Source organism: Parasteatoda tepidariorum, chromosome 9 (genome assembly GCF_982258835.1).
Source record: "Parasteatoda tepidariorum strain Cologne lab strain chromosome 9, Ptep-v5.0, whole genome shotgun sequence".
NCBI lineage: Eukaryota > Metazoa > Arthropoda > Arachnida > Araneae > Theridiidae > Parasteatoda > Parasteatoda tepidariorum.
In genome coordinates, this window is record NC_141763.1 from 96,315,521 (window position 1) to 96,343,088 (window position 27,568).

General features: G+C 29.8%; 1 protein-coding gene across 1 annotated transcript; it reads right to left on the bottom strand.

The window, feature by feature from the left end:
* Positions 1 to 2,324: 2,324 nt before the first annotated feature.
* Positions 2,325 to 27,568, bottom strand: Cdk12 (Cyclin-dependent kinase 12). The gene is made up of 10 exons (XM_016062732.4): positions 26,724 to 27,568; positions 24,225 to 25,112; positions 23,382 to 23,441; positions 22,124 to 22,260; positions 18,657 to 18,827; positions 16,315 to 16,504; positions 8,567 to 8,728; positions 6,692 to 6,886; positions 4,879 to 5,010; positions 2,325 to 3,401 (listed from the first exon to the last, which is right to left on the bottom strand). The coding sequence occupies exons 1-10, from the start codon at positions 27,566 to 27,568 to the stop codon at positions 3,125 to 3,127; spliced, it is 3,057 nt and encodes a 1,018-aa protein (XP_015918218.3). The 3' UTR covers positions 2,325 to 3,124.

Consider the following 27,568-nt stretch of genomic DNA (forward strand, 5'->3'; position numbering starts at 1 on the left):
CATATTACTTATTAAAGGGAGAATTTTTTCTGTATATCAGAGACGAAATAATGGATTTTAGAAGGTTTTTTCTCATTCTGAAAGTCAAATGTCCCCTTAAACTAGGGGTGTACAACTTGCGGCCCGAGGGCCACACGCGACCCGTCGGCTGTTGATGTGTGGCTCGAGAGAGCTTTTAAATGCAATAAAAAAGTTTTTTTCGATTTGGTTTTTGTTTAAACATCATAAATTTTCTTTACATAAAATATTTAATTCAAATTTATATAACTCTATAAAATGTGTATATCTTTTGCACTTACATTCTGTAAACATCATTTTGGTTAGAGTTATAATCGCCCCCCCCCAATACTTATTTATATATATACATTTGGTAAATAAATTATTATGGAAAAAGTTTTTTTTTTTTTAGTTTTAAATAAGTTCAAATAATTCAAAGTATTTAATTTTCTGCAAATATGCTATTAAGTTAACTGATAAAAAAAAAAACTTACTGCATAGATCACTAATGTATATAAAAATTATCATATTTGCCGCTAACATGACTAAATATGCATGCGGCCCTTTGTTAATCTACCCGTTGTGCAAGTGGCCTTTCACTCAGAAAGTTAGGGCATCCCTATCTAAAACCAATCATTGTTTATAAGAGTCAAGGAATGGTTCAATGATTTGATCTGTGTTTCTTCGTCATAATTTCCAATGACATATATTCTCTATCATTTATTTTCTTTACATTTAATAATAAATATGCTATATTAAAATTGTTTACTAAAACATAATGAAAAATTCACTTATTTTGCTCTTTTACGCTAGTTAACAAAAAATTAAATCTTGCATTTCTAACACTTTTTTAATTTAATGCAGTCAATCCACGGCCACAAGGCAATTTTTATCTATTCCAATATACAGGATTGCCACAGAAAAAAATGAACAAAATAGTTGCTTTTAGTAGCTGGAAATTATGAAAAATAATTGCCTGAGTAAAAACAAAAATATGACTAAAATTTTATTAAATGACCTTAGTGTCATATACCATGATCCATTTAGTAAAGTTGGTGGCAAATAAAATTTCTATATAAATGTTAGTGTTCTAGCACTAAATTTTTATAATAAAAAAATTAGTATATTTGTATAAAGTTAAATACTTTTAATTACTAGAATTCACTAAAAAAAACAACATAATTTTTCTATAAAAATTTTCCTTTTTATCAATAATTGATTAAGCAAATATTAAGTAAAAAGTGGTTACTCAAATTCCAAATTCATGCATCGTAATATCCTATTAAAACATGTTTTTTTTTTTTTAAAAAAATCATGTGGAATTTCGTATCATTGAAAAGGCGATGGAAAAACGAAATAGACTTACAATGGAATCTTTCCAGATTGTATGTACTAAAAAATGATGACTCAAATTAGCAATTCAAAAATTTGTATTTTCCTGCATTTACCATTGAATTAATTAATGTTCTAAACAATGCAAATTTAAAAGAATTTTCTCCTTTTTATTATGATCTTACAAGGTTCATAGTTAATTTCTGAAAAAGAAAAAAAAAATCCGAAAACTTTATTTTCTAGAGGAATAATTCCAATAATAATAATTAAAAAAAAAATGCAATACATCTTACAAGAATACATAAAAATATTAGAAGGCAAGAAAACACTACACTAATAAAAATCTTAAAAGTCGTTAATCCTTACTATTTCCCACCCTCTCATACAATATTATGATAGCTATATTTATTAAAAGCCTTAAAGATCAAACTCTTGCATTTAATAAAAAAATATATCAAAAACCAATAATAAATCTTAAAAAATAAAAGCTCAAATTCATTCAGTTCAAAATTGTAAGTGAAATAACAATTTTATCTTAAAAAAAAAAAAAAAAAAAAAAAAATTGAAATACAATATTGGGAAGGGATAAAAATGTATAACTTGAGCCATTTATTTTTGAAAGTGGAATAAGCTCGAAATTTTTTATTTTAGTATTCATGATTTTCATTATCATCATTGCATTTTGATGTTTCATTAAATTATTGTTGTAAAACCATCACCTAAATTGAGCCTATATTTTTAAATTCATGCAAACACTAACTCTTAAAAACCTTGGATTTTCAAATGGACTTATTCCACTTTTTAAGAATCATGCTAATTTTAATCTTCAAGAGGTGCATAAACCTGGTCTTAACAATAGACTAAGATATTTTCTAGTAAGTTTTAGTAAAAATTTTTTCAGTGGTTCATAAATAATAAAAATAAGATTGAAATGGAAGATGCAAGCTGAGTTCTAAATAACAAGTACTCTTACAGTACAATAAGTAATTCAAATATTAGTTTAATATTTTATTACAATAATAATTAGATATTACAAGCTCTGCAATTGTATTCACACAATTAGAAAAAGCATGTAAGGACACCATTGTGAAGGATGTATATATTTTTTTCTGATCACTTTAAAAACCTCAAGAACAAGTTTTATTATTATTTTTTTTACAGTTTATATTTTGATCACAAAACAATCGACTCAAACCGGCAACTAGTTTGCACAAAATAGGTAAAATTATCACAACCTATCTAGGAAGTAGCAGCAATGGAAATTTCCTGTAAATAACAACTGAGTTTGTTGTATAACCATAAAAACCAAGGTGCAATAAATCTAAATTTCATTGGAAATTACAATACACACCGTGGCAGCATGTATGTCAAAATAATTCATTTAAGCATATGTTTCAAGTTGTAACTTGAAATCAAATATATATATACAGATGCAGTAGGCGTGTAAGTTTCTCTTAAAGAATAACAAAATCCAAACATGGCGTCACGAAAATGCTTTTTCGGAGATAAATATAGAAAAGACTAAAATTTGTAGCTTTCAATCACAATGCAACAGGAGTCCTCAATTCTTTCCCAAGTAAATTAAAATAATATTCCTACTAGTTTTCGAATTCATTTCATGAAGAAGGTATTTAGGTCAATTCATTGTTTTTTTTAAATCACATTATTTATTTTGTCCTAAAATGGCTGAGGGTTTTGTGTGTGGGAACTTGTTTTGAGTGATATTATACAATGTGAGGAATCATGATTTTAATCACAGTCAGTTTTAACTATGCATACACACAAGAAACCATAGCTATGCTTTTCTTTCGGCTTTATCATCAGTTTTATCTTTTTTATTCCACGTAACTGGCAAGTCTGAGGTCCATGTACTAGTGGCAGAATTTTCTGAATAATTTTGATGAAGTTTTGGGTTGAATGCAGCAGAATTTAAAATAGACATGCTGTCCATAGTTTGAGCTAACAGAGTAGGATTGTTCCCCATGGCAGCTGCAAGAGCTTCTTGATCCAGCCTTATCTGGCGTCTTCTTCGTTTAGACCACATTTCATGACAATCTTGATTTAGAGGTAAACTGGTGAAAAAAAATTTCAGTTAAATAAAACAAACATTATTCATTTTTAAGCATTAAGATTTTAAATCCTAAAAAGTAAAAAAAAAAAAATTAATTTGTGGAAAAGAATTTAATTAGACCTGCACAAATCAAAAAACAGTTTGCCTTACACCCTGGGTTTCTTTGCATTTTTTTTTTTAAAAAAAAGAGAAAGAAATAACGTTTACACAATTTTTTTCACTCAATAAATAAAGGAAAACATTTTTTAAGACTAATATTTTTTGTTTCCACTTACCTCAGCACCATTTTATTCAATTCAATTAGTCAGTTCAATCAGTCAGTTACCAATTTAAAGTTACTTGTCATAAATTGTAATTATTAAAATAAATTTTTTTCTTCAAAAGCTAAATTTAAAAAAAAAGGGCATTCATTTAATCAGGAATGTTTTCGTATATTTACATATTTTGTATATTCTGATTCATTGATTAAAAAAGTTTTATCTAGTTAATTGCGCAAAGGCAAAATATGGTTGAAAATGGAAAGGTGAAATCCTGCAATTTTAAAGGGCGAGAATTCTCTTGCAACCTGACTCATGGGGTTTAGTTTTGTTCCATTAATAAAATGCTGTGATAACAAATTACAATATTTAGGAAATAACATAGATTTGAGTGGTTGTCTTTTAATGTATGATTCCTATTTTAAGTAAGTTGATTTTTCCAGAGTCATTGTTCACCACTACTTTCTAAATAATTCAAAAGCTTATGTGATACATCACTTTTGTGAAGATAGGACCAAAATATTGAATCACAAAAGAACAATATAAAATATGGACAAATTTCTGGAAATGTTTGTAAATAATGACATTGAGAGAAATAATGAAGCAACCTATACTCAATTGATGCTTTTTGAAAAATAATTAAAAGAGAAAACTTTAACGAGATGCCCAAATTTGTATTGAAGATGGAATAAGACATCATTTTTTATCGACCTTAACCCACTGGCGGTTAAGGAAATGGGCAAAATTGGGAGAATGTTTCTCCCCTTAACACCGTTCCCCTATCAGTTAACATGGGAAAACCGGTTTTGCTATGCAGAGAAGACTGCAGGTTAAAATGCGACTTTTTACGTGCAGAACCGTCAGTGGGTTAAAATGATGAAATTGTTATAAAAAATGCTAAATGATTTAAAAACAAAACATTGTAAATTGCAGCTACTTAAAACAAATTTCCGTAAAATTTTTTCCCTACTGGATAAATAAATATAAAACAAAGGCATGCATATATATGCAGTTTTTTCCATCTATTCTCTTTGTATTGCTAATACTATAATTTTGTTAAGTTTAATTAACTATAAATACATTCACATATAACACGCTTTCTGTAAACGACCTCAGGAATGTTTGCTTAGTCGAGGTTTCACTTTACATTGTAGTGATAAGATCCAACTGTAATCAAGGACAAGGTATAACTTAATGTTTAAATAAAAAAAGAATATTTACTCAGGTGGTTCCATTTGTTCAGGTACGATGTCTTTAAGCCACTCACATCTTAAGGAGTTTTCGGCAGTTATACGTCTTTCTGGATCCAGTTCTAGCATTTGATCTAGTAACTCTAAAGCTGCTAAAGGCATGCTGGAAATAAAATGGTTAAGTTCAATAAACGACTAGTGTAATTTTTTGAAAGGGATCTCAATCACTTTCAAAAAATTATATCAGAAAAATTTTGGTTTTGTATCAGAAAAAACTCAATTTGTATATAGCAAAAAAAAATTTTGTATCAGAAAAATCTCAGTTTCCATCAGAAGCACATTCTGTAGCTAAAAAACTACTCTTGTAGCAATCAAGACACAAGTGATATGGTAAATAATGTAAATGATTTGATCATCGTATTAGAAACATTTAGAATTTAAAAACCACAGGGAACCAGTAGCCACAACTGCAGACAAACCGATCACGGGAAGGTTAAAAAAAAAAGAAAAAAAAAAGAAAATATTCAATAAGATAGAGAATGCTCAAATGTGTGACTGAAATTTCCTGTATCATAATAATAAAGTATGAAAATATTGGAATTTTAAATTACATGTGGAAATCCACGAAAAATTTAAAAAACTCAACCAAAACAGTGCTATCATTGGGTCAATTTAAACAGAGAATTCAAATTATGTAATAATGTTTATGAAAAATAAAGATATTTTTAAAAAAAGGATTCATACAATAAAATAAAGGGAAATTAAAGAACCTTGGGAACAAGAGTAGTAACAATTGCAGGCAAAATAATTCGAATGCTACACATTTTTATGATCCAAATAAAGTGTGTCAAAAAGTGATTACTCAGTTTTCATTTCATGCCTCGCAGTATCAGGTTTTAAAAAACCATGAGATCCACAGCAATAACTGTATAATTGTAACAAAAAATAAAACTGTATATATTGATATGCATTGTGGATTAACAATAGAATGAAATGCATTAAAAAGTTGTTACTTAAATGCGAGATATGAAATTTTCAAATCATCATACATTAAAATTATTTTATGATTTTATAGTATAAAATAGGAAGACAAATATATCACATTGATTTAATAATTCTGTTACAAATCAAATTTCTTTTAACAAAATAGCCACTTGTAGGTAGGTGGCTTTATACTGTCTTACGTTGCTTGCAAATTAGCTTTTAAAGATGAAAATAACATATATCTTAGAAGAGTGTTAAAATAAAATTTCAATTAAAATTCATTTCAATTTAGACCATAAAACGAGTGATTCAAAGCCACCAGGATTTCAGAAAAATAAAAAGCGATGATTCATTTTTTGCAAGAAAAAGAACTGAAATTATTTATAGAGATAGTGATCCGGAATATGTGGAAGACACAGAAATTTATATATAATAGTTAGGTGATATACTTAATGTCTGTTTCTAAAAATGTTATTTTTATTTAATGATTTATTTTATAATGATTTTATATTACTAGACTATTTTTGGAATAAATCTTATTCAATTTATTGATGTTTTTCGTTTGTTTTGAGTTGCACATCTGGTCTTTAATCTACTCCTTGTAACAAAATTATCCAGAAGTTACTTGGACTCACAGAGTACAATTATCTTATTTGTACCAAGCGAATTACAAAGCGACTCATTTATATTGCTAACATACATTTTAATTGTAAATGGTTAATATGAAGCAAAAAAAAAGTTTCCAATTCAGGGGATGGTTTTCAAAAATATATAATCTCAAATATGTTGAATGCTTTTACAGTTCTTGAATACTTTAAAACTACATACGAAGAATGATTCTTAAAATAGGTAAAACTTACAAAGAAAATTCTTCTCTTAGTCTACGACGATATTGTTTCTTTGGTTTAAATGTATGCCAGTGAGGAAGTTGTATGACTTTAGGCCATACAGCTGGACACGGTGTTCCACATATTCGACTTATGGATTCAAGTTGAGCCATTTCTTGGTTTGCTTGAAAGATAGGTTTTTTAGTAAACAATTCTCCAAGAATGCACCTGAAATAATTATTAAAAATGATGAGAATATTTAAAAAAAAAGGTAGATACTATTTTTATACAAAAGATCAAAAAAGCAAAATAAAACAGTTCTTATTCAGAGTTCAATGCTATATCTTAAGTCACATCTCTTTAAATGTTACTTTTGCAATGTAATATCCAAGTAAAATTCAAATTTAAAAAATAACAAAACAAAATGACTAAAAGGAATTAAAAAGAGCTGTTATAGATGAAAATTACCATCTGCATTTGGCCCAGGGAAGGACATATACAAAAGTATTTCAGAAAGTTAGTTTCCTATGGCCATAAAAAGAGGCACATTAATTAATTGAAAAGATTTATTGTTAAAGAGATACAGGAATGGTACAACCACTTCCCAAAATAAGAACCACCGGAAACATAACACTTGTCGTTCTGATAGGATAAGTTTTTGTTGACTGCCTAGCATCGTAAGAGTTTATTATCTGGCAATTGAGCCAGTGTATTACAGCTGCTTGCACATCTGTGGGAAATTGAGGGCTGGTCAAGAATTTTCTCATATGCAGAAACAAGTGGAAGCCTTTGGGGACAATTACAAATCTGGTAAAATTCTACAACTCTCAGCTGTTGTTGAAGGTGAATACATTTTTGACCAGCCATCATTTTCTCCTAAATGTTCAGGCAGCTGTGAAACAAAGGTTTTATTATTAGACAATAAAAACTTTTGTATAACGAGTCTTTCAATTCCAGTGGTTCTTCTCAAGAATTTCTGTATCTTTTGCAATATATCCTTTCAGGAAGTAATTTTGCTTAGTCTCTTTTTATGGGCTACTGGAAATTTACTTCCTGGGTGACCTTCATACATAGAGGTAATAAAAAGGCAGGAATTTTTGAAGTTGTCTGTTATGTGATACGCTAGATCTAGAGGAGAGTCTGTAAGGTTATGCTTGATAAACCATTGATAAATGTGTTTTTTAGTGATCAAGAAAACTGTGAAACTTAAATATACATGTTAGCAATGCTCCCTGTATTCTGATAATTGGTTCTTTATTGTAGAATCAACCTAACTGCTGCCTGAGAAAAGAGGAGGATTTAACTAATAAGATTTTAAAGAGTAATTTCCCCCATAAAAGTTGGAATGTATAGAAGTAGTAATAAACAGAAGGTGGGTTAAAAATCTGTTCTAAGAAAAATAACAAATTTTTTTTTCTGATGGTTTAAAATTGAGGAAAAATCTTAAAGACATTTTAACACAGTTTATAAAAAAGGAAAATAAATTTTTCAAAATTGATTTACTTTATAAACATAGTAAAAAATTTTCTATGCCTTTTCCTGTGAGGAAAAAAAAAACCTGATTTTCTCATATTTTTTAAGCTGGTAAACACCCTGTTTGACTGTATTCTAAGTTCAAAATACACTTTTTGATGTTAAAACTAATTTTTGTTTATAAAATATCAAAAACTGGTTTTAGCTGTATAAAAAAATTGACAATGAGGATTGGAAATTTGAAAAGAAAGGAAAAATATCCACAGTTTCATCATAACATAAAATTAAATTCACATTAAAGTAAATACTGTATAATTAAATTAATTTGTTATTAATAAATACTGCACACTTAAAATTTGTTAATTTTTAACATTTATTTTTTAAACTCAGTAAATAAATTATTTCTAATTCAAAAATACTAAAATGTAACTTTACCCGCAGCTCCATACATCTATGGGTGGACCATACCTTTCTTCTCCTAATAATAACTCAGGAGGCCTATACCATAATGTTATAACTTTATTCGTATAGGGTCGTTGTTTGTCATCTGCGTTATATAATCTAGCAAGACCAAAATCAGCTAACTTTATTTGCCCCCTGAAAAACAATAAAATAATATTTGAAAAAACTAATGTTAGTCCAACACACCTAAAAAGAACATTTTAAAAGATATTAAGCAAAAAAATTTTAAAAACTTAAGAAAATGAACAATTTGAAAGTTGAAATTAAAAAATAACAAGCTGAATATTTCACTATTGTTACTGGATTGAATTTCTGCTTTAATGGATTAATTACAGTAATTTTTCAAAAAATCTTAATGCATTCAGCCTAGCTTAAAACCAGGGTTTGTGATTTTTTAAAAATTTTTTTAAAAAAAAATCAGATTTTTTTTGATTTTTATTTAAATTGTTAGAATTTTAATTTATGATTAAAAAACTTTTATAAATGTTTAATCAAAATTAAATTAATATTAAAACTATATTATAACAATATTTAAGAAGCTCAAACTTACTAAAATAATTTTCAGTTATAAATACATTAACATTGCTTTGAATGCATAGCAACCATTTTAAAACAAATGCATGATTGAAATTTCAGGACTAGGTGAAATTGAGAATTTAAAGAATACTTCAGGGGTCTAGGTTTTTCTGAGAGGTACTTAGTTTGGGAAAATTTAGACATAATTTGTGAAAGTTAAAAATTATATTAAAAAATCAACACAAAAATATTAATTTATCGTTTCTTACGAGACACAAAAATAAAATTTGACGAAAAAGTATTTTTCTGAAGTTGAATTTGTGAGGGTAACGCTAAGCGGTAGTAAATTTGGCTTGGATAGTCTCCTGTTCTTTAACTATTAAAACGAAGTTTCAATTAGCAAACCATAATTTTAATTTAAAATTGAGATTTTTTTCTCTTGATTTTTAATATGACAAAATAAATGTAACAGATTGTGTTTATGAATGTAGCCATTCATCAAAAAATAAATAAATATTTGATCTATATATTTTTATATTAAAATATTCATTTTCAATCCTATATCGAAATAGATAAGTTAAGATAAAAAATTTTTTAAAAAAATCTATGTACTCATTGGAATTTCTTTTCACAAAATTTCTTTATAGAAAATTTGATAATGTCAAAGATACTGTAAACATATTATGAGGAAAAAAATACCAGTTACCAGTTAATAACTCTACTGCTTCAAATAGACTTTGAAAGAGTTACAATAGAAAAAATTACACCATATCAGGAAAAAAATATCTGAATTCATCAGCCTTTTTTCTTTCTTTCTATTTTTGGCATATTAGGGTAATTTCTTTTTAATATAACCTCAAGATTTAGAAATATACATTTTCCACCAATAAAATATAATGTAGATTTTAGTTCTATGTTTTTTCCATCAAAAGGTAGAATTTTAATTAACATTATTTGAAATTTTTTTTTTTTTTTTTGGAGAAAAATTCATGCTTATTAATTACTTTCTACAGCCATGCAAATCTATATTAAGACGGCATTAAATGCGTACTTTAATCTGTACTTTCAATCTCAAGAGTCAAAAGATTTTTACAAATGTAATTTCAAATGCGTTGGAATTGAACACACACCAAGAAAGAAAGTAATTTCGTTAACTAAAATTAATTAATGCAGCAATTTATTTAAAATAAAGAGAAATAAAAATATCAATAATTTAAAACACTATTTTTTAACTTTTAGAATCAATATATATATTAAAAAAATCAGTTGATTTAAATCAATGATTTTTTTAAAAAAAATCATTTTATTTAAGTCAAGCTGATTTAAATCAACAAACCCTGCTTAAAACCCCTAGAAAACATCTTATTACCTTTGAAGGATGCTAATTATTAAATTGTTTTTAATCAAAAGACTCTTATTTTTGTTTTAATCTTCAACAGGGAGTCGTGTGATTATTCACAAGCTGTTGTCACACGCGTCCATCTACCGTTTATTTACAATCACTGTCATTGAATGTTCTTCCTTCTGTTTGATTTTATACTATCATTAAATTTTAATAATACCCACTACATTGTTAATAGTTAACAAAAATTTGCCAAAAGAAGAAAAAAAAAATTTCTCAGTAAAAAAGGTGTAAGAATGAGTTTTGGATACTTGAAATTGCTCATACATATGATGCTTCATAAAAAAAAATAATAATAATTTTATTCTTTCATTTTTTATTTTAACCATGTTAATTTTATTTCTAAAGAATATTTCAGATTTTCTTTTTTCGGAGATAAATTTCTATAAAATCTTTGTTTTAAGAGAAAGAAATAATGAATTTATTATTTTATATAAAATAGATTCAGATTTTAAAAATGTAGAAAAACGAAAGCTTTTGATACTTTTACGATTAATTCCAGCCTGAATTGAACACAAGGAATCGTCTTCAGCATAACAGAAGATCATTTAAAAAAGTTGTAATTTATGCAAAACTTTTATTCTTTAAAAAAAAGAAAATCAGATAGAAAATAAAATACTGATTTTCTTGATAGTGTTAAATTACATTCAAGAATACAAAGCACAAGATTACAATCAACATTACAAAGAATAGCAACAAAAAAATATATTATTATTGAAATATTAATAATTTTATAATTATAGCAAAATTCCTATTTATTCAACATTATTGTTATTTTAACTATTTAATAAATAATAAAAAAAAGGTAAAATAAAAGTAGCCGATACTTATTTTGACATTCAAAAATGTATAATGCATCTGTCAGGATCCTGATTCCTCTCCCACGCATTTGATTGACCCCTTGACCTGAGGGTCAGAGGGTGAAGGACACTGCAGGTGTCGTCCCCTACATTGGGGGTGGAGCAAAGGACTGTTTCTTATGGGAAAGAGGATTTTTTTAGAAGGCAGATTAGTTTTGAACGCAGGAGAGATTAGCTTTGAACGCAGAAGAGTTGAGTTTCGAGTTGAACTATGCTAGAGAAAGCATGAGAGAGAAGGGAGCAGCAGCGCTCCGGAATATTATATTCTCCAATTCATGTATCATTTTGTAAATAATTCTATAATCAAGAATTTAGTAATAAATAAGCTAAAATTGAAATAATCCTTGGTCATCCGTATTGAGTAGTCTTTAAAAACGAACCAAGAGACAGAAAGGTCTCACAAATGTCGCAGCCTGTCAGGATGGAAGGAGGACTGCTATGCTAAGGAAAAGAATCATCGCCGATGCACACTATGAGAAATGCCCAGTAAAGAGAGTTGCCTCATGGAGTCAATCTTGATAGAAGGATGCCTACGGAAATGCCTAGTGAAAAAGATTGCCTGAAGGAAAGGGTGACGGTGGACTGACAACATCGACGGGACTATTATCGCCGGAGGCGATAGGCAGCCAGTGCTACCCCCCGTGACCGGTGGCCATAGAGTGTGGTTTCAACATCGACTCTCTGACAAAGAGGACAATTGAAAAGATAATAAAGGGAGGTAAGCTTTATCTCATGCATGAAAAGATAAATTACACGCTCACATTTCTGGGTAGAAGTTTAACAAAAAGGGTAGTTAATTAAGGGGATAAGTTTATTTTGTTTTGGTTTAAAGTCAACCTGATGTGTTACTTTATTTGAGCTTAAGGGATTGGCCAGTTAGCTATAGTATTGTTTGTAATTGATTTGATGTTTTTTTTTTAAAGTAACCTAGTGGTTGATTTGTTAAGAGTGTAATTTTTTTATTGCTTTATTAAGAGTATGTATGAAAGAAGAAGAGTATTGATTTAATAACATGTAAAGAAGTGTAGGATTATTTAAAGATTGTGTTGTTATATGTCAATAGCGAGCTGAGTAAACAAGGCTCTTGGTTTATTATTATTTAGTAGTGATTATTATTTATAATGCATTCTGTTAAAGTAATTTTGGAGGAAAAAAAAAAAAAAAAGGTCAAGGAAGGGGTTTGCTTTTGTTTAAATGATAAAATGGTTAATTATTATGACTGTAGAATCTATGAAATTTAAGAGTTTAATTTTGGGGAAAGTAAAAGTGTATATTTTAGGTGTACCAAAAGAGTACGAAATTGTATTATTTTGCAATGAAAGTTGAAAAGAGTAACTTGTATTTATGTGTATTAAGAAGTAATGTTGAATAGTGCATGATACAAATTGTGTTGAACATGTTTTGTTTCTATATGAGGTGTTAAATTTCATAATAGAAGGTCGGTGTATGAGTACGGGGGAAAGTGTTGCTAAGTTTATTTTTTTTTATTTTATTTTTAAATAGCATTGTTTTTTTTTTGGTGATTAGGGAATTAAATTTATATCGTCAGCATGAGTTTTCTTGCAAGAGCAAAAAAGGAAGATCTGATAGTGCTAGCTAAGGAGGAGTTTGGGATAACGGTTCCTGAGAACGCCAAACTTATTGAGATAAGGGCGTTGATCAGCGAGTGTTCAGGTTACGATGAGCAAGTTACTAAAGATGTTTTGAGTGGGATTAAAGAGGGGCGGGAACGGAAGGAGGAACGGGAGCATGAGTTAAAAATGAAAGAATTAGAGGTATGGAAACAGAAACGAGAGGAGTGGGAACGGAAAGATAGGGAACGTGAGCGACTAAAATTAACAGAAGATAGGGAACGGGAGAAACAGAAATTAAAAGAAGATAGGGAACGCGAGGATGAAATAAAGAGGCAAAAAGAGCACGAACGAAAATTAAGAGAAGGTGCGGAACGGGCGTTAAATAGAAGGATACGTGAACTGGAATGGTAAAACGAGAACGGGAATATGATTATGAGCGGATAAGAAGTACTATAGAAGGGATTGAGCTGATAACAAAAATTTTAATGAGTTACCAAGATGAGGAAAGTAAAACCCAGGATTGTAACCCCTTAGTCAATTTAAATGGATCGGTTGGATGTTTAGGCACCGTGGAATCAGCGGAGAGGCCGGAGTCCCAAAGGTTTGGTTTTGGAATTGAAGGAAAGGAGGTGAATGTGAAGGGTGGGGTAAGACAATTTCCTGAATGGAGTGGTCCGAATGTTAATAGAAAGGGTAAGTTTCAGCGTGAATCGCAAGGGAAAAATAGTACTAGCTCAGGAGAATGGTCCCCGAAATGTTATAACTGTGGAGAGGTAGGACATTTAAAGAGGGGATGTCCGAAAATTACTAGATTTAGGTTAGATCAGAAGAAAGATCAGGCTAAGCAAGATTCTGTAGAACGCGTTATTCACGAAAAGAAGATGAAGAAAGACGAATCGGATTTGCGTAGAATCGAGGTGGTTGAGGAGAAGTCTTGTTTCTCAAAAATAATATACAATGTTCCTAAATTAAGCGTATCAAGGCAATCTTTAGATCCTGAAGAAAATTTTGAGATAGGGAGATGGATCTTTGTAAATTCAGAGATAGGCCCTGCTGTAGAGGAAAAGCTCAGTAATGTTCCTAGTAACTGTGGGATAGGGGAAGGAATTGTAAACCCTAGTGAAAAAATCCCGGTAGTGGTCAAAAGTGAAAACGAGACGACGGTGATAAGGGAAAGGGAGTTGAAAGTATTAGAGGAGCAGGCTTTTGAAAATGCAGGGGATGAACGGTGGGGAAAAGAGTGGGAGAAAAAGATGACCTGTCCTGAGGGAAAAGAACAAGAAGGGAACAAGGGGTTTGAGACTAAGGACACTGACCTTGCTTGCGAGAATTCGGACGAGAGAGGAGTGCGAATCACTCCGGGGGGTCTCGAGGGGTTGGAGATAGAGTCAAACGGGGGAGGGGACGAAGATCCACCATGTATTTTAATGAATCCGGAGTGTGGTGAGAAAGTAGGGGGTGGAGATAAGGAATCACCCTTTTCTCATGGCCAAAGATTTAAAAAAGAGCAGGTGCAGGGCTCCGAATTTGAAGGAATGTTAGAGGAAGTGAGGGAGGATTTTAAAGGCAAAGAAGTTTGTGGTCAGCGAGGGGTTGGAGTGAAGGTTAAAAGCCCAATTAACGCGTTGAAGAGGATGGATTTGTCCTGTGAGAAAAGAAAGGCAGATAGCGACGGCGCGATGGAATCTAAACTTCTGTGGTTTGAGGGGAGAGAAAAATTGTTTCAGTATCCTAAGAAGGAGTTGTACACAGCTGCAAATTCAAACACTCCCGATATCAGAATTAAAACCCGTAAGGTGCAGGTGAAAATAAGGATTGGTTTTCAGAAAGGGGGGTCCGAAGGAAAAAGTAGAGCAAAACAGTTAGCTAATCACTTAAGAGGAAGTGGTATAGAAAGAGATATGTTCCAGGGGATTAGGTCAATGAACTTGAAAGAGTGGACATTTGGGCAATTTGGACGGTTAATTTTGTATGCTAATTATTATTATTTGTTAGGCAGGAATTTTGGACATGACTTTAAGGATTTTATTTTGATGGAATTTTATAAATGGATTTTGGCATGGATATTTTATTTTTGGCCTGATAAAAGTGATTTTAATGTGTTGATTGTAAAAATATTAGGTTCTTTCATGCTATGTTTTGATTTTGTATTTATTAGTTTGTCAAGTGTCCTAAGTGTAATTTTATGTTTAATAAGGTATAATGCGGCCAATCTCTTTTGCGCACGGGAATGTGTGCGTGTAATTGTTTTTTGGTGCAGGGATGGGCTTGCATTGTTTTTAGGTTTCACTTGTACGACCAGGGAAAAAGGTCGAACTAGATGAAACCGGGGGGGAGGTGTCAGGATCCTGATTCCTCTCCCACGCATTTGATTGACCCCTTGACCTGAGGGTCAGAGGGTGAAGGACACTGCAGGTGTCGTCCCCTACATTGGGGGTGGAGCAAAGGACTGTTTCTTATGGGAAAGAGGATTTTTTTAGAAGGCAGATTAGTTTTGAACGCAGGAGAGATTAGCTTTGAACGCAGAAGAGTTGAGTTTCGAGTTGAACTATGCTAGAGAAAGCATGAGAGAGAAGGGAGCAGCAGCGCTCCGGAATATTATATTCTCCAATTCATGTATCATTTTGTAAATAATTCTATAATCAAGAATTTAGTAATAAATAAGCTAAAATTGAAATAATCCTTGGTCATCCGTATTGAGTAGTCTTTAAAAACGAACCAAGAGACAGAAAGGTCTCACAGCATCAATTTTGGTATTTTAGAATTCCTCTTTGCAAGCATTTACAAATAATTTGCAGAAATTAAGTGATAAATTAACAATAACCATGCTTTGTAAATGTTACATTTCAGAAACAGAAATTAAACTTCATAGAAAATTTTCTAACTATGGCAAAATTTATATTTACTCAAATAATAATATTGAGAATAGATACGAGCATTACTGTTGATTTAAATATATAATACATAGTAAAATAAACAAACTGCATTAGCAAATAGTTACATTAAAAAAATCCTTCAACTCTAGTAAAAGAACAATTGTTAGCTTAATGTCCCACTGAAATTATATGATTTAGGAATTCTAGCTTGTGATAATTAAACAAAAAAAGCAATTCCACAAGAGATTATCCAGTTTACTTCAGTCAATTGGGAAGAAAAAAAAAGTTGATTAAAAAATAGCTTTAATACTAAGAATACATGAAAAAAAGAAAAGGACTTGAGGAACCAGAAACTTAAAAATGCTACAGAAATACATCTAATAGAGAAAAACAGAGTTCGATAATAAAAGGACTTATTTGGGATTTATAAAAAAAAAAAAAAAAAAAAAATCAACAATACCAAATACTCATAGCCATAAATATTTCAGAATACCTATTATTCATGAGTATATTAGAGCATTTAATATCACGGTGCAAGAAATTCTTCATGTGACAATATCTCAAACCATCTAATAACTGCTTCATAAAAGATGCTATGTGAATTTCAGAGAAATCAACCAAGCCACTCTCCAGTAATCCCATCAAATCATGGTCCATATATTCAAAGACTAGGTAGAATGCTCCTAAAAAAAGAGAGACATTTCTTTGTTACCAATATTGACGAACATTGGAAATTAAAAAGAAGTTTTAACAAAATCAATTTTCAAATATTAAATTTAAATTAATTATTAAATTTATGTTCTTAGCATTTTAGATTTTAAAAAGTAGGATATTTTATAAAAAGGCAGTTTAAAATTTTAAAAAACTTAGGTAGCGGAATTTTTGATTTAAGATTAAATTTTTATAAAATGTGTAAATATTGTATTTTTGTAAGATAATGCTGATAAAAGGTATTTTCAATTTCTTATATTTATAGAATATGAAAAATCAGGTATAAAAAAGTAATAATAATAGATTTTACATGATGATAAATATGCAGTCAAATTCTATTCTGATCATCTAATACCCTATTAAGTATTTCACTGCATATCTAAGGAGTTTGTTTCTGACTTCAGGCAAGCTAGTATAAAAGTGGTTCATGAAGCCTTAGTTTAGCCTTTCCTAAAGTATACAATGGCTAAAATTGGTTTTTAAGTGTTTTGCACTGAAATGTTAATTCTTACTGTAACGGGTAGTTTATTTGTAGCACTAGATGGCGCTACCCCTCTATCCCAAAAACGATATCAAAAATCTTTCTGACTTAAAATATGAGATGACGCAGGACGAGCTCTGTGAACCATCCCGGTTCCCCTTTTCCAACTCATTTTGAGTAAAAACTTTCCAGTTCTTTTAGTTAGTTGATGTTATGTTTTTTTTACTCTTTATTGTTTAATGTGATTTTATAATTAAAAATATTGAGCTCATAGTGATGATATTTTTATTTCATCATCTTGCGTCTATTACATTACTAGCTTGTATAAATAAAAACTGTGCAACATCACATTAGGGAGACTTCTACAAAAGAGACATTTCTCATTACAAAAATTTTTTAATTCCCTATGAATCATCTATTGATAAACTATTATATACCCTCTCTGCTAAGTGGACACTCCTGTAACCGGACGTAGACAGCCGTTTATGCCTCAAAATATTATTTTTAATTTTTTCAAACCAGACAACACTTTTATTTTTTTTTTTTTAAAAAAAAGGCCATCTCTATTTTAAATTTAAAGAAAATGCCTTTCCATCATTTTTTAAAGTACAGTACAGAACCCGTTATCCGGAAATCAGAAAACCGGAAAACCAAAAAACCGGAACGAAATTCGATAAATTTTCCCGCAATTTAAAAAAAAAAAAATTTTTTTTTCCTCATAAGATTTTAGGATTTTTCTTTCTTTTTTGAAAGATGTTTACCTTAAAATAATTTTGGAAATAATCATTAGTGTATTACTTCATCGTTTTTTCTTCTTTTTAAGATTATTCCCCAAATTTTTTTTTCTTAGTTGGGTTTAACAATAAAAACGGCTTTTTGTAGCGATTCAGAAAACCGGAAAAATCAGTTATCCGGAATAGCGATGGTCCCGATCATTCCCGATAATCGGTTCCCTACTGTATATATAACTTCTTTTTTTGCTTTATTAATAATTAAAACTATTGAATATAACTTCATAGGGCATGGTGCCCTACAGGTAGATATTGTCACATTTTTTTTCTTCTTTTTCACCAACCAAAGGAAGAATACTTTCATGGAGTAGTTTTAAAATTTTCCTAACAAGCAATAGAAAAGTATTAGAGGATGTAAACCTAGTGCTTGGAAATGACTGGAGAAACGACATAAGACTACAAGCATATATTTCTGCATCATATGACTAATTTGAATGCCCATGTAACAAATGCCTTTGTTCATTTCTCTGTAGCTATGCTTGAAATTTTTTTGCTGGTAAAAAATTTTAGAGAGGTAAAATTTTAAAATTGATGAAGTTTTAGAGTAATTAAAGCATCAAAAATGCAGTGTCCCAAAATTGGCAAAAAACTAACTTTGAGACCCAGGCGGCTAAAATCAAAAGTGATGCTCAAACTTGTACTAAATAACTGAAACATGTTTATCTCAAAAATAATGAAATTGATGCCAAAATGCTAAATAGTTGAAAAATGGTACCAGGAAAATCATATACTTTGTGGCCTATAAGAGAAAGGCTACTTCAATGTTTAAACATTTCTTTTTAATTCCATAATTTAAGCTAAGCTAATGATCAATATTAATTTCAGAATACGAATTTTATTAAGCATACTTACCCTTATCTTTACAAAAATCTAGAGCATCTTGTTTATCAGTAACAATTTCCATCAAATTCACAATGCTTTGGTGATTTAACTGCCTCAATATTTTTATCTCTCTCACGGCTGTTATAGGAAAACCTTCTTTCTCATTTTCAAGCCTAACTTTCTTCAGGGCTACTAGTTGTCCTAAAATCATAAAATAACTCGTTAAAAGAATTTATGCCTATAATAAAGAATTTATACAGTACAGCAAAGATAAGGTTTATTCTATCAAATAATTATGCCATTTAACCTCTGGTTTTACATGGTTTTATTAAATAAATAAATTTCAAGTTGAAAAAAAATTAACATTAGAGTTTGGAATTTATTTTATTGTTCAATCTGTGTTCTTTATTTTATTTTCATTAGAAAAAAAAAAAAAAAAAAAAAAAAATGCCCAGAACTTTTTTTCTTCTTCTTCTTTCATTAAAGAAATGTACTCAATTCACATAATCTAATAACGCATTTATAAACTTTTAGTCTGGAGCAAAATTAAAAATTAATATTTTACCACATGAACTGAAACAGTTTTACAGCTTATACTACGATTTATAAGACAGAAAAAAATTCAACACTTTTCATTGAATTCTATTAATCAACAACCCATTAATTTTTTTTTCAGGCTTTAATGAGTTATGTTTAATTTATGATATAAAATTCAAGGAAGGAATATAAACTTATATTATTTAAGATTAATAACATTATTATAATAAAAGTAAAAGTCCACTTTGTACAGCTAGCTGTCAACAACATAACGAGTACCCAATAAATTTTATTTTAGTTACTTTTTATTAAATAAATAAAAAAAATTTTTTCGCACATAAAACTGAAATTAATTAACTAAATTTAATTGATGAATTAATATTTGAAAAAACTGTTTTAGCATCAAGTGTCATCCACTACAAGCAGAGCCGGATTATACCGTTCGTAGGCCCTAGGCACAGAGCCGGATTATACCTTTCGTGGGCCCTAGGCATAGCCGTTTTTGGACCCTCCTCCCCCCACTCCTCTCTTTTCAAAATATATGCTAAAATTTTCTTGCATATTTTTTTTTACATTTTTATTAATATGGATTTTAATTTACAAATTTGTTTATCGAACTTTATCTGCAATACCGACATACTACCGATATTGATAATACCATTATGATTAGTTCGATCGATAACTATGTTAAAGATAAACTTGTGAATACTTTTCCTAACGTTCACATTGCATTAAGTATATATTTGTCGATTCTCGGATCAAATGCAGAAGGAGAAAGATCTTTCTCCAGATTAAAATTGACAAAAAATTATTTGCGTTCAACAATGATCGTTTGGCATCGCTCGCACTTATGCCTATTAAATACGACATTTTGCGTAGTTTTGGAATTCGACAGCTAATACAAGATTTCGTTGAATCCAAAAATCGCGAAAAAGTAATATATTAGATCATAAGATTCTGCAAAATAATTTAATACCGAAAAATATTATATTTTTATATGTATCTTCATAATTTTGTGCAAAATACACTTGTTGTTTTTAAAGCTAAATTATTTTTGTCAACAAATTTTTTTCTTCCAAGTTTTTCGTAGGCCCCTGAATTTCGTAGGCCCTAGGCACGTGCCTAGTGTGCCTATAGGTTAATCCGGAACTGACTACCAGTAAAAAAAAAAAAATGTATTTGAACTTGAATGGATGAATAAAAAGTATTTTTTTAACAAATTTGAGCAAGATATATGAATATATATAGGGAGGAATTGGGAAAAAAAAAAAAAAAAACGTGTGGTATCAGGCAACTATAAAAGTATAAATTTGGTGACGTGGACCACACATGCTACCATGCAATGTTCTTCACTCAATTTATCTGACACAGCAAATCTAAAATAATTAAATATTTAAAGGTGCACTATAAACTATTTAACAAAAAATAAAATCAAATAGCGTTACAAGTTAGAAATTATCACCAATGTTATTTTTAAAATGAAAGACTGAATCGCTTATAGTAAAACTTCAAACAATGACTAACGCTTAACAAATCAGAAAATTCCATTTCGTTTTTCGCTCATCCCTATTTAATTAATGAATTAATATTTGAAAAAAACTGTATTAACATCAAGTGCAAGTACAAAAAAATGTATTTGAACTTGAGTGGATGAATAAAAAGTATTTTATTTAACGATTGAAAATGTGAACAAGATAATAGGGAGAGTGTGAACTAATAGTAGGAATTTAAGAAGTAGATTTCACAAAAAATATATTAATGTTAACTATTATTTATTTAAACGACTTAAAACTCCTCATGCACCACAAAGTATAGCACGAGGCTTACTGTTGTAAGTAGAAAACAAAAGGAGAAAAATTTAAAAATTTACATTAAAAACAAAATTCCGCAAGGCCGCAAGACTTTCAATACTTTTGGTGGCCAACAAATAGAAAGACGTCTCAAATCAGTCTTTAAATTCATTCGGGCACTCACATACAGATTACAGTGAAGAATATGTTCAGCATCTTCATCAGCATCACCGCAAGCACAAATTCCACTGGTCTGCAGATGGAAACGAAATAAATATCTCTTAAAATTTCCATGGTTTGTTAAAATTTGGGTCAATTTAAAATCAGTTGCAAAGAATTTACATTGCAAACGGTGAAAAATGGATGGAAAGAACCTTTTCGTCCAAAGCGACCGAGGCGAAGCAAGAAATTCAGCATTCCAGTCCGCAATGATTTTATCTCTAGTGATGCGCTTCCAGTGAGAAGCTGGAACAGACACCCATAAGTCTATTTCACCACACGTAGCTTCCCTAGCCAATTGGTCTGATCTTTCATTGCCCAAAATACCGCTATGACCACGAACATAAGAAAAATGAATAGTTACGTTTTCAAGAGCGTTCAAAATCGAGTGAATTTCCACCACAAGCTTCTCAGTAGAAGTCGTGTCACGCAAAAGAAAAAGTGAAGAAAGAGAATCTGTACAAATGAGATATTTAAAAATTTGGTTTTCACTAAAAGAATTTTGTATCCACTTAACAACCAGGTTTATACACAAAAGTTCAGCCTGGAAAACAGTACATTCATTATGTAGTCGGTGCTTGGCAGTAACCTTCTCTGTTCCATTTTCATAAATTACAAAAGCAAGACCAACCCTTCCATCAAGCTTACTACCATCCGTAAAAATGTTAACTATTGAATAGTATTTTATATATTTTAGAACAAAACGAGTTTTACGGTCAAAAAGAAAAAACCATAGGTTTACATATATAGATATAGATTTTTTAAAAAATAATTTGTCATGTTTTTGTTTATAATTTGGGATTCCTATCGAAAACAAAAGGGACGGTTGACAATCCCTATATTTACAAGTTTGGGATCTTATTATAGAACTCTGATTAAGGCATCCTAAACCACATCTTAAAAACAAATTTTGAGAACAAATTAAAAGTTAAGAATAATAAAGACATTTACCAGTGTCTCTGTCTTTGGCTTTATACACTTGCCCATAGGTTCCTTCTCCAATTTGGCAAATGATATTGAAGACATCAACACATCTTTCACCCCAACTAGGTGTTCTATTATCAATATCATTGTCTCTATTTAAAATCCTAAAAATAGGTGGTTTTGTTAAAGTATAATGAAATGATTATTTCTAAGGCATTGTTTTTTACACCAAACGAATGTTTAAGTATCAACACCAAATTCATGTTTGTTAGGTACCCAATAGTTTACCCAAAAAGCACAAACCCGAAAAGGAGAGAGTTTAGTGTAAAAACAATATAAATATTAACTGGTACCTACCTATTTAAACATCTGATATTACTATATAGGCACAAGTGAGGTATTATTTTTTATGTTTTTTTTTTACACTGAATTGAATTAAATCAAAACAAAACCAACTAGTGTAATAGTTTTAGACTTGATAAAAAAGTTTTTATGAATAAAATGAACAGTTCTGTACTTAACCTATTTACACATATGACATTTTAATATAGACTAGTAATATAATGGATTCTATATATTGCTTTAAACTACATCGAATCAGAGCAAAACCATGTCAACAAGTTAGGAAGGTTTATTGTGTGGAAATCAAAATTTTTAAATTTTTCTTTTTCTATTTTAGCATAAAAAAAATACATAAGAAGCAATGGCTCAGCAAAGTCAGAAAAAAAAAACATTTAAGAACTAAAAAATTTTATTAATACATAAAAATGTACTATAAATGCTAATTTTAAAAGATATAAGTTGAAAAAGAAAGGATAAGCATTTCAGTGAGAAATAAAGATTTTTGTATTAGCAGTAGGTAAGAGTTGCCAGTAAGGGAATAAGATTTCATAGATTCAAAATTAATAAAAAAATTTATTTCTAATTATACATCCAACTTACGAGATAATATAATAAAGATATCTTCAAGCTATACATTAAAAAAATACCAATAACTTATTCATTTTTCTGCAGAAAAAATATTGAAAAATCCTTCATTTACATTATTTTAGTCTACTTGAAGAAAAGTGCGTACTTGATACTTATCACTTCATAGTAATCTTTCTATAACTTTAAATTAATAAATTCAGATTAAATTTTATTGGGCAAGAAAATCAAAAAAATATTTCCTTAGTTTCTATTTTAATTTTTACTATCACTAAGAAATTAGGAGCTAAATCACTAACAAGCTTTTTTTCCATATTGAATAAAAAAGATAGGAAGAAAAAGACAAAAATTCACATACCTTAAATGCCGTTTATGCCTAGGTATTGAATCCAGATGAGCTATTGTATTTTTAAGAAGCCTAGATAAATAATAAAAAAAATCAATAAATAACAGTATATTCAAAAAATGATAAGATTATATTTCAACAAAAATAAGTTCAAACCAAATACAATTACAGATTTTATGTGTAAGATAAAGATTCATTCCATCAATTATATTCTTCTAAACTTAGTAATTTCAAAATGACAAATTTCAAAAAGTTTTGGAATCTGTTGAACAGTTTTTGGGAAAATTAAAAGTATTGTAACTCAGATAAATTTACACACACATTCAAGGCCTCATACAGAGAGATTTTACAACTGTTTGTCGGTACTTTCACAAAAATTGACCTGGCAAAATTGGGGCATTGTCTCGCAGTAAAATCGATGCACCTCCGGTAAAAATTGACACCTTCCCAGAAGGAATAAAGATACTTCTAACAATTTAAAAATCACACTTTGCGATTTTTTAAAAGACGCATCATGCTTCGTATTAACACAATTTAAAAGTATCACATTACGATTGACATCCACATGATTTGTAATCACACGATTTAAAAATCACACAACGGGATTCACATTCATGTGATTTAAAAATCACACAGCACGCTTTGTACTCACAGGAGTTAAAAATCACAGATTTGTTATGATGTTTAATTTCATTTTGAAAACCATCAAATAATAAAACTAATCTGTTGAAAGGAACTTGAGATCTGTAATATAAGTACAAAATACTTTTTAAATTTTTATTCTTCCAAAAAATATATATATTTCCATAAAAAAATCTCTTTAAAAAAAAAAAAAAAAAATCTTAATATACTTACATTTGTCTTTGAGATGTTTGAAATGTCCCTGATGGTTCTGGTTTTCCCACATCAATGGGAGATTTATTATCCTCCCCATCTGGAGACATGATATCTTCTTCCTTGATTCCAGGAGGCAATGGAAGATCTTTAATACCTTTCTTTGGAGGTGTGCTTGGTTTCTTTTCTTTAATAATAGGAGATATAGGTGGAGGAGTAATTTCACCTTCATCTTCGTCATCTAACACATCGTCATCATCAGGCCCGATGGGTGGAAGTGGTAATGGTGGAAGAGTGGGTAATGGAGGTTTCGTTTCAGGTAATGGAGGTTGTTTAGTTTCAGGCATAGGAGGCGTCTCTGCCTCTGGCGTTGAAGGCTGAGGTTCAGGAGACTTTGGAACAACTGGAGTTTCAACATGGCTCTCTTCCATACTGGTATCCTGAGAAGGTGGCTCAGGAGGAACCTCAGTTTGACTATCACATAAGACACTTGTTTCCTCAATAAGTTGAACCTGTTCTTGTGGATCGGACACAGTAACTGAAACAGCTTCTTGTGAATTGAAAACAGTAGAAGACAAGGAATTGTCAGAAAAATCGGCTGTTGTATTAGATTGGAAGTTACTACCATTTTCCGAATTGGTAACAATTTCTTTTTCTGGTTCTTTTTGAATAATTAAGGTTTGTCTATGTTTTAGTCTTTTAGCTCTCCTGTGTTTACATTCAGAAGCTAAACTTGAAGCGAATTCGGAAATGCTCGGACTTCTTGTTCGTTTTGAATGTTTTCTATGAGGAGAACTAGAACGTGATCTGGATTTAGTACTAGTCCTAGATATTGAACGCTGATTACGATTTTTCCACCTTACCGGGCTTCGACTAAAGCTTCGGCTAGATGTCGTAAACCTTCTATTTCTAAAAAAATTAAATATCACATAACTTGAGAGAATTATTAAATTAATACTTGAAGAAGCTTTCATTTAAGAAAGTATATACAACTTGTTATGAAATCAAATCTGTACATTATATACTATAAAAAAAATAATATTTTCGAAGGTTTTGAGGAATATAATTATTTTAATTTTACTTATACTGAAATTAGTGTGTTCAATTTAATATGAAATTTTTCTTATAAGTTTCATAATAAAGAAGCATTTTCTCAAATTTAAATAATATCTGCTGAGGCTACACTGAGCCAAATGTACTTAATTTATTCGATTTTTGATAAAATTTTATTTTAGTTTCTTACTTAAAATAACTTCAGAATTGAAATATTATTAAATATAAATCATAAATTACATTTCAAACTTTAATACTACGCAAAATAATTCATCGTAATAATTTATCAATTAAAATTAATTGAAAATGTTTTTTTTTAATTAATAAAAAACAGTTAAGTTTTTGTCAAAATAAATTGTATTATTGCGTTTATATGTAACCTTAGTTGCAAGTTCAAAAATTTTTTAATAATTGAATATCTTATCTTTTCCTACAGTGATTTAAAAAAAAACGTCACACTATGAGATGAAAAAAAAAGGAGATTTGAATTTTCTTTTAGATATTTTTTTTGTACCATATTATAATTTTTTTAAAGAGAGTTTCCTTAAAAATTCAGATTGGGTAGAATTTTCATTTCCAAAAAAATTAATTTATATTAAATTTTCAACAGGAGTATAGATATATGTTAAATAAATAAGAACATTAAATTTCCGTTGCATTCTCAATTTGGATTCTGAAAATTCCAAATTTTTTTTTTAAATTTTGAAAATTTCATTTCAAATAAAAAGTGCAGTTTCATATGAAATACTTATAAAATTTCTTACAGCATTGTTCACAATAAGTATTAAAGTAAGAAAAAAATTGAGCTATCTTACATTAAAATTCTTTGCAAATTCAAATTGAATTATGGATTTTAAAATCAACAAACTATGTTAATTAGTATATTTAATTTAATATTAACATGCCTCTCCAGGCTAGTATAGGTCAAAAGTACATTCCAAATTAGAATTTCTATATGCCTCTCAAGTAATGTAATTTTCAAACCCTGATGTATGCTTATCTAAAAGTGGCTACCATTTAATATAACTCAGGTTAGTTTAATTTTGCCAACATTAAAAAAAAGCTACTATAAGAAATGGTTTCCAAAAATATAATGATTTTTATGTAAAGTTGTCATGAATAATGAACTGGATAAATTAAATCAGTGAATTATGAGGCGGTTGAAAGTTTAAGAGATTTAGATTTACTTATGCAAAATTACACGTCTTATGCAGATACATTTCATGGGAACTTAGAAATTGTTAAACATTCTACATTAAATTCTCTTCAATTTGATTCCCCCCCACCCCAATATTTAGTTTTGTGGAATGCTATCAAAAATCAGTTGTTTATAGCTTTCTAACACTTATCATTATAAATGAAAATAATGACACTGAAAATTAGCTCCATAAATTCCTTCAGGAATTACACTGATAAAAGTATAAGAAACTTTAGATATTATATTTATAGAAAGAATGACAACATTACCTGAGTGGACTTTTGCTTCGACTTCTACTTCTAGACCAGGCATTGAAATTTCTAGGATAAGGGCTGGGGCTTTTGGATAAATTATATTTGTGCCTAGCACGAGAATCAGGAGTCCTTTTTCGGGGCTTGTTGATCCAGGCTTGAGTATTTTCAATAGGAGAAGGTGGAGTCCTCTTCCTATAGGCACGTGGGGCTCCTTCATTTCTAGATCTTTTCTTTTGCTTATTTTTATTTCTAGACTTAGTTCTTTCTCTGTGATGTTGAGGAGGTTGATACATATTTTCTGCTTGTCGTAAGTGAGAGAAATGGGAGGATTCCCTACTACCTGATGCTCTTTCTCTCTGTAAACTATCTTTTTCAAATTTATCACGTTTTCTGGAATGACTGGTACTTCTCGATTTATTGAATAACTTATCATCATGATCCTTACTTCGATCTCTTCTTTCTGTAACATAATTGTCTTTAGCACGGTTTTTCCGAGACTTATGAGGAAATTCTTGTTTAGTATTACTGTTTCTTTTGTCCGGTTTATTTTCTGGAGAAGACAGTTTTTCAGAACTTTCTCTGTGGTCGGAAAAAAAGGGTGAGTCCGAACTCACATCATCGTATTCAACTAAAGGTTTCACAGGTTGTAGTAGTTCTTTATCAGATCTACTGTACTTTTTCTTGTGTCCTTTATGAGCAGATTTTTTATGCCGTCTACCACCAGCAGACATATTATGCCTAGATCTTCTATTATGGCTAGATGAGTGAGTTCTATTTACACTAGAACCGGGAGAGTCACGATTACTTGATTGCCGAGATCTCAGTTCCTCTGAGCTCGGCATATCAGGCCACTTATACAT

Excerpts from the sequence above, each read along its gene's own strand:
- Cdk12 (XM_016062732.4), bottom strand. The coding sequence starts at position 27,568 with ATGTATAAGTGGCCTGATATGCCGAGCTCAGAGGAACTGAGATCTCGG. Across the intron at positions 23,442-24,224 it reads CAAACATCTCAAAGACAAAT|GCTTCTTAAAAATACAATAG; the intron begins GTAAGTATATTA and ends TTATTTATCTAG. Across the intron at positions 3,402-4,878 it reads GAACAAATGGAACCACCTGA|TTTACCTCTAAATCAAGATT; the intron begins GTAAATATTCTT and ends TTTTTTCACCAG.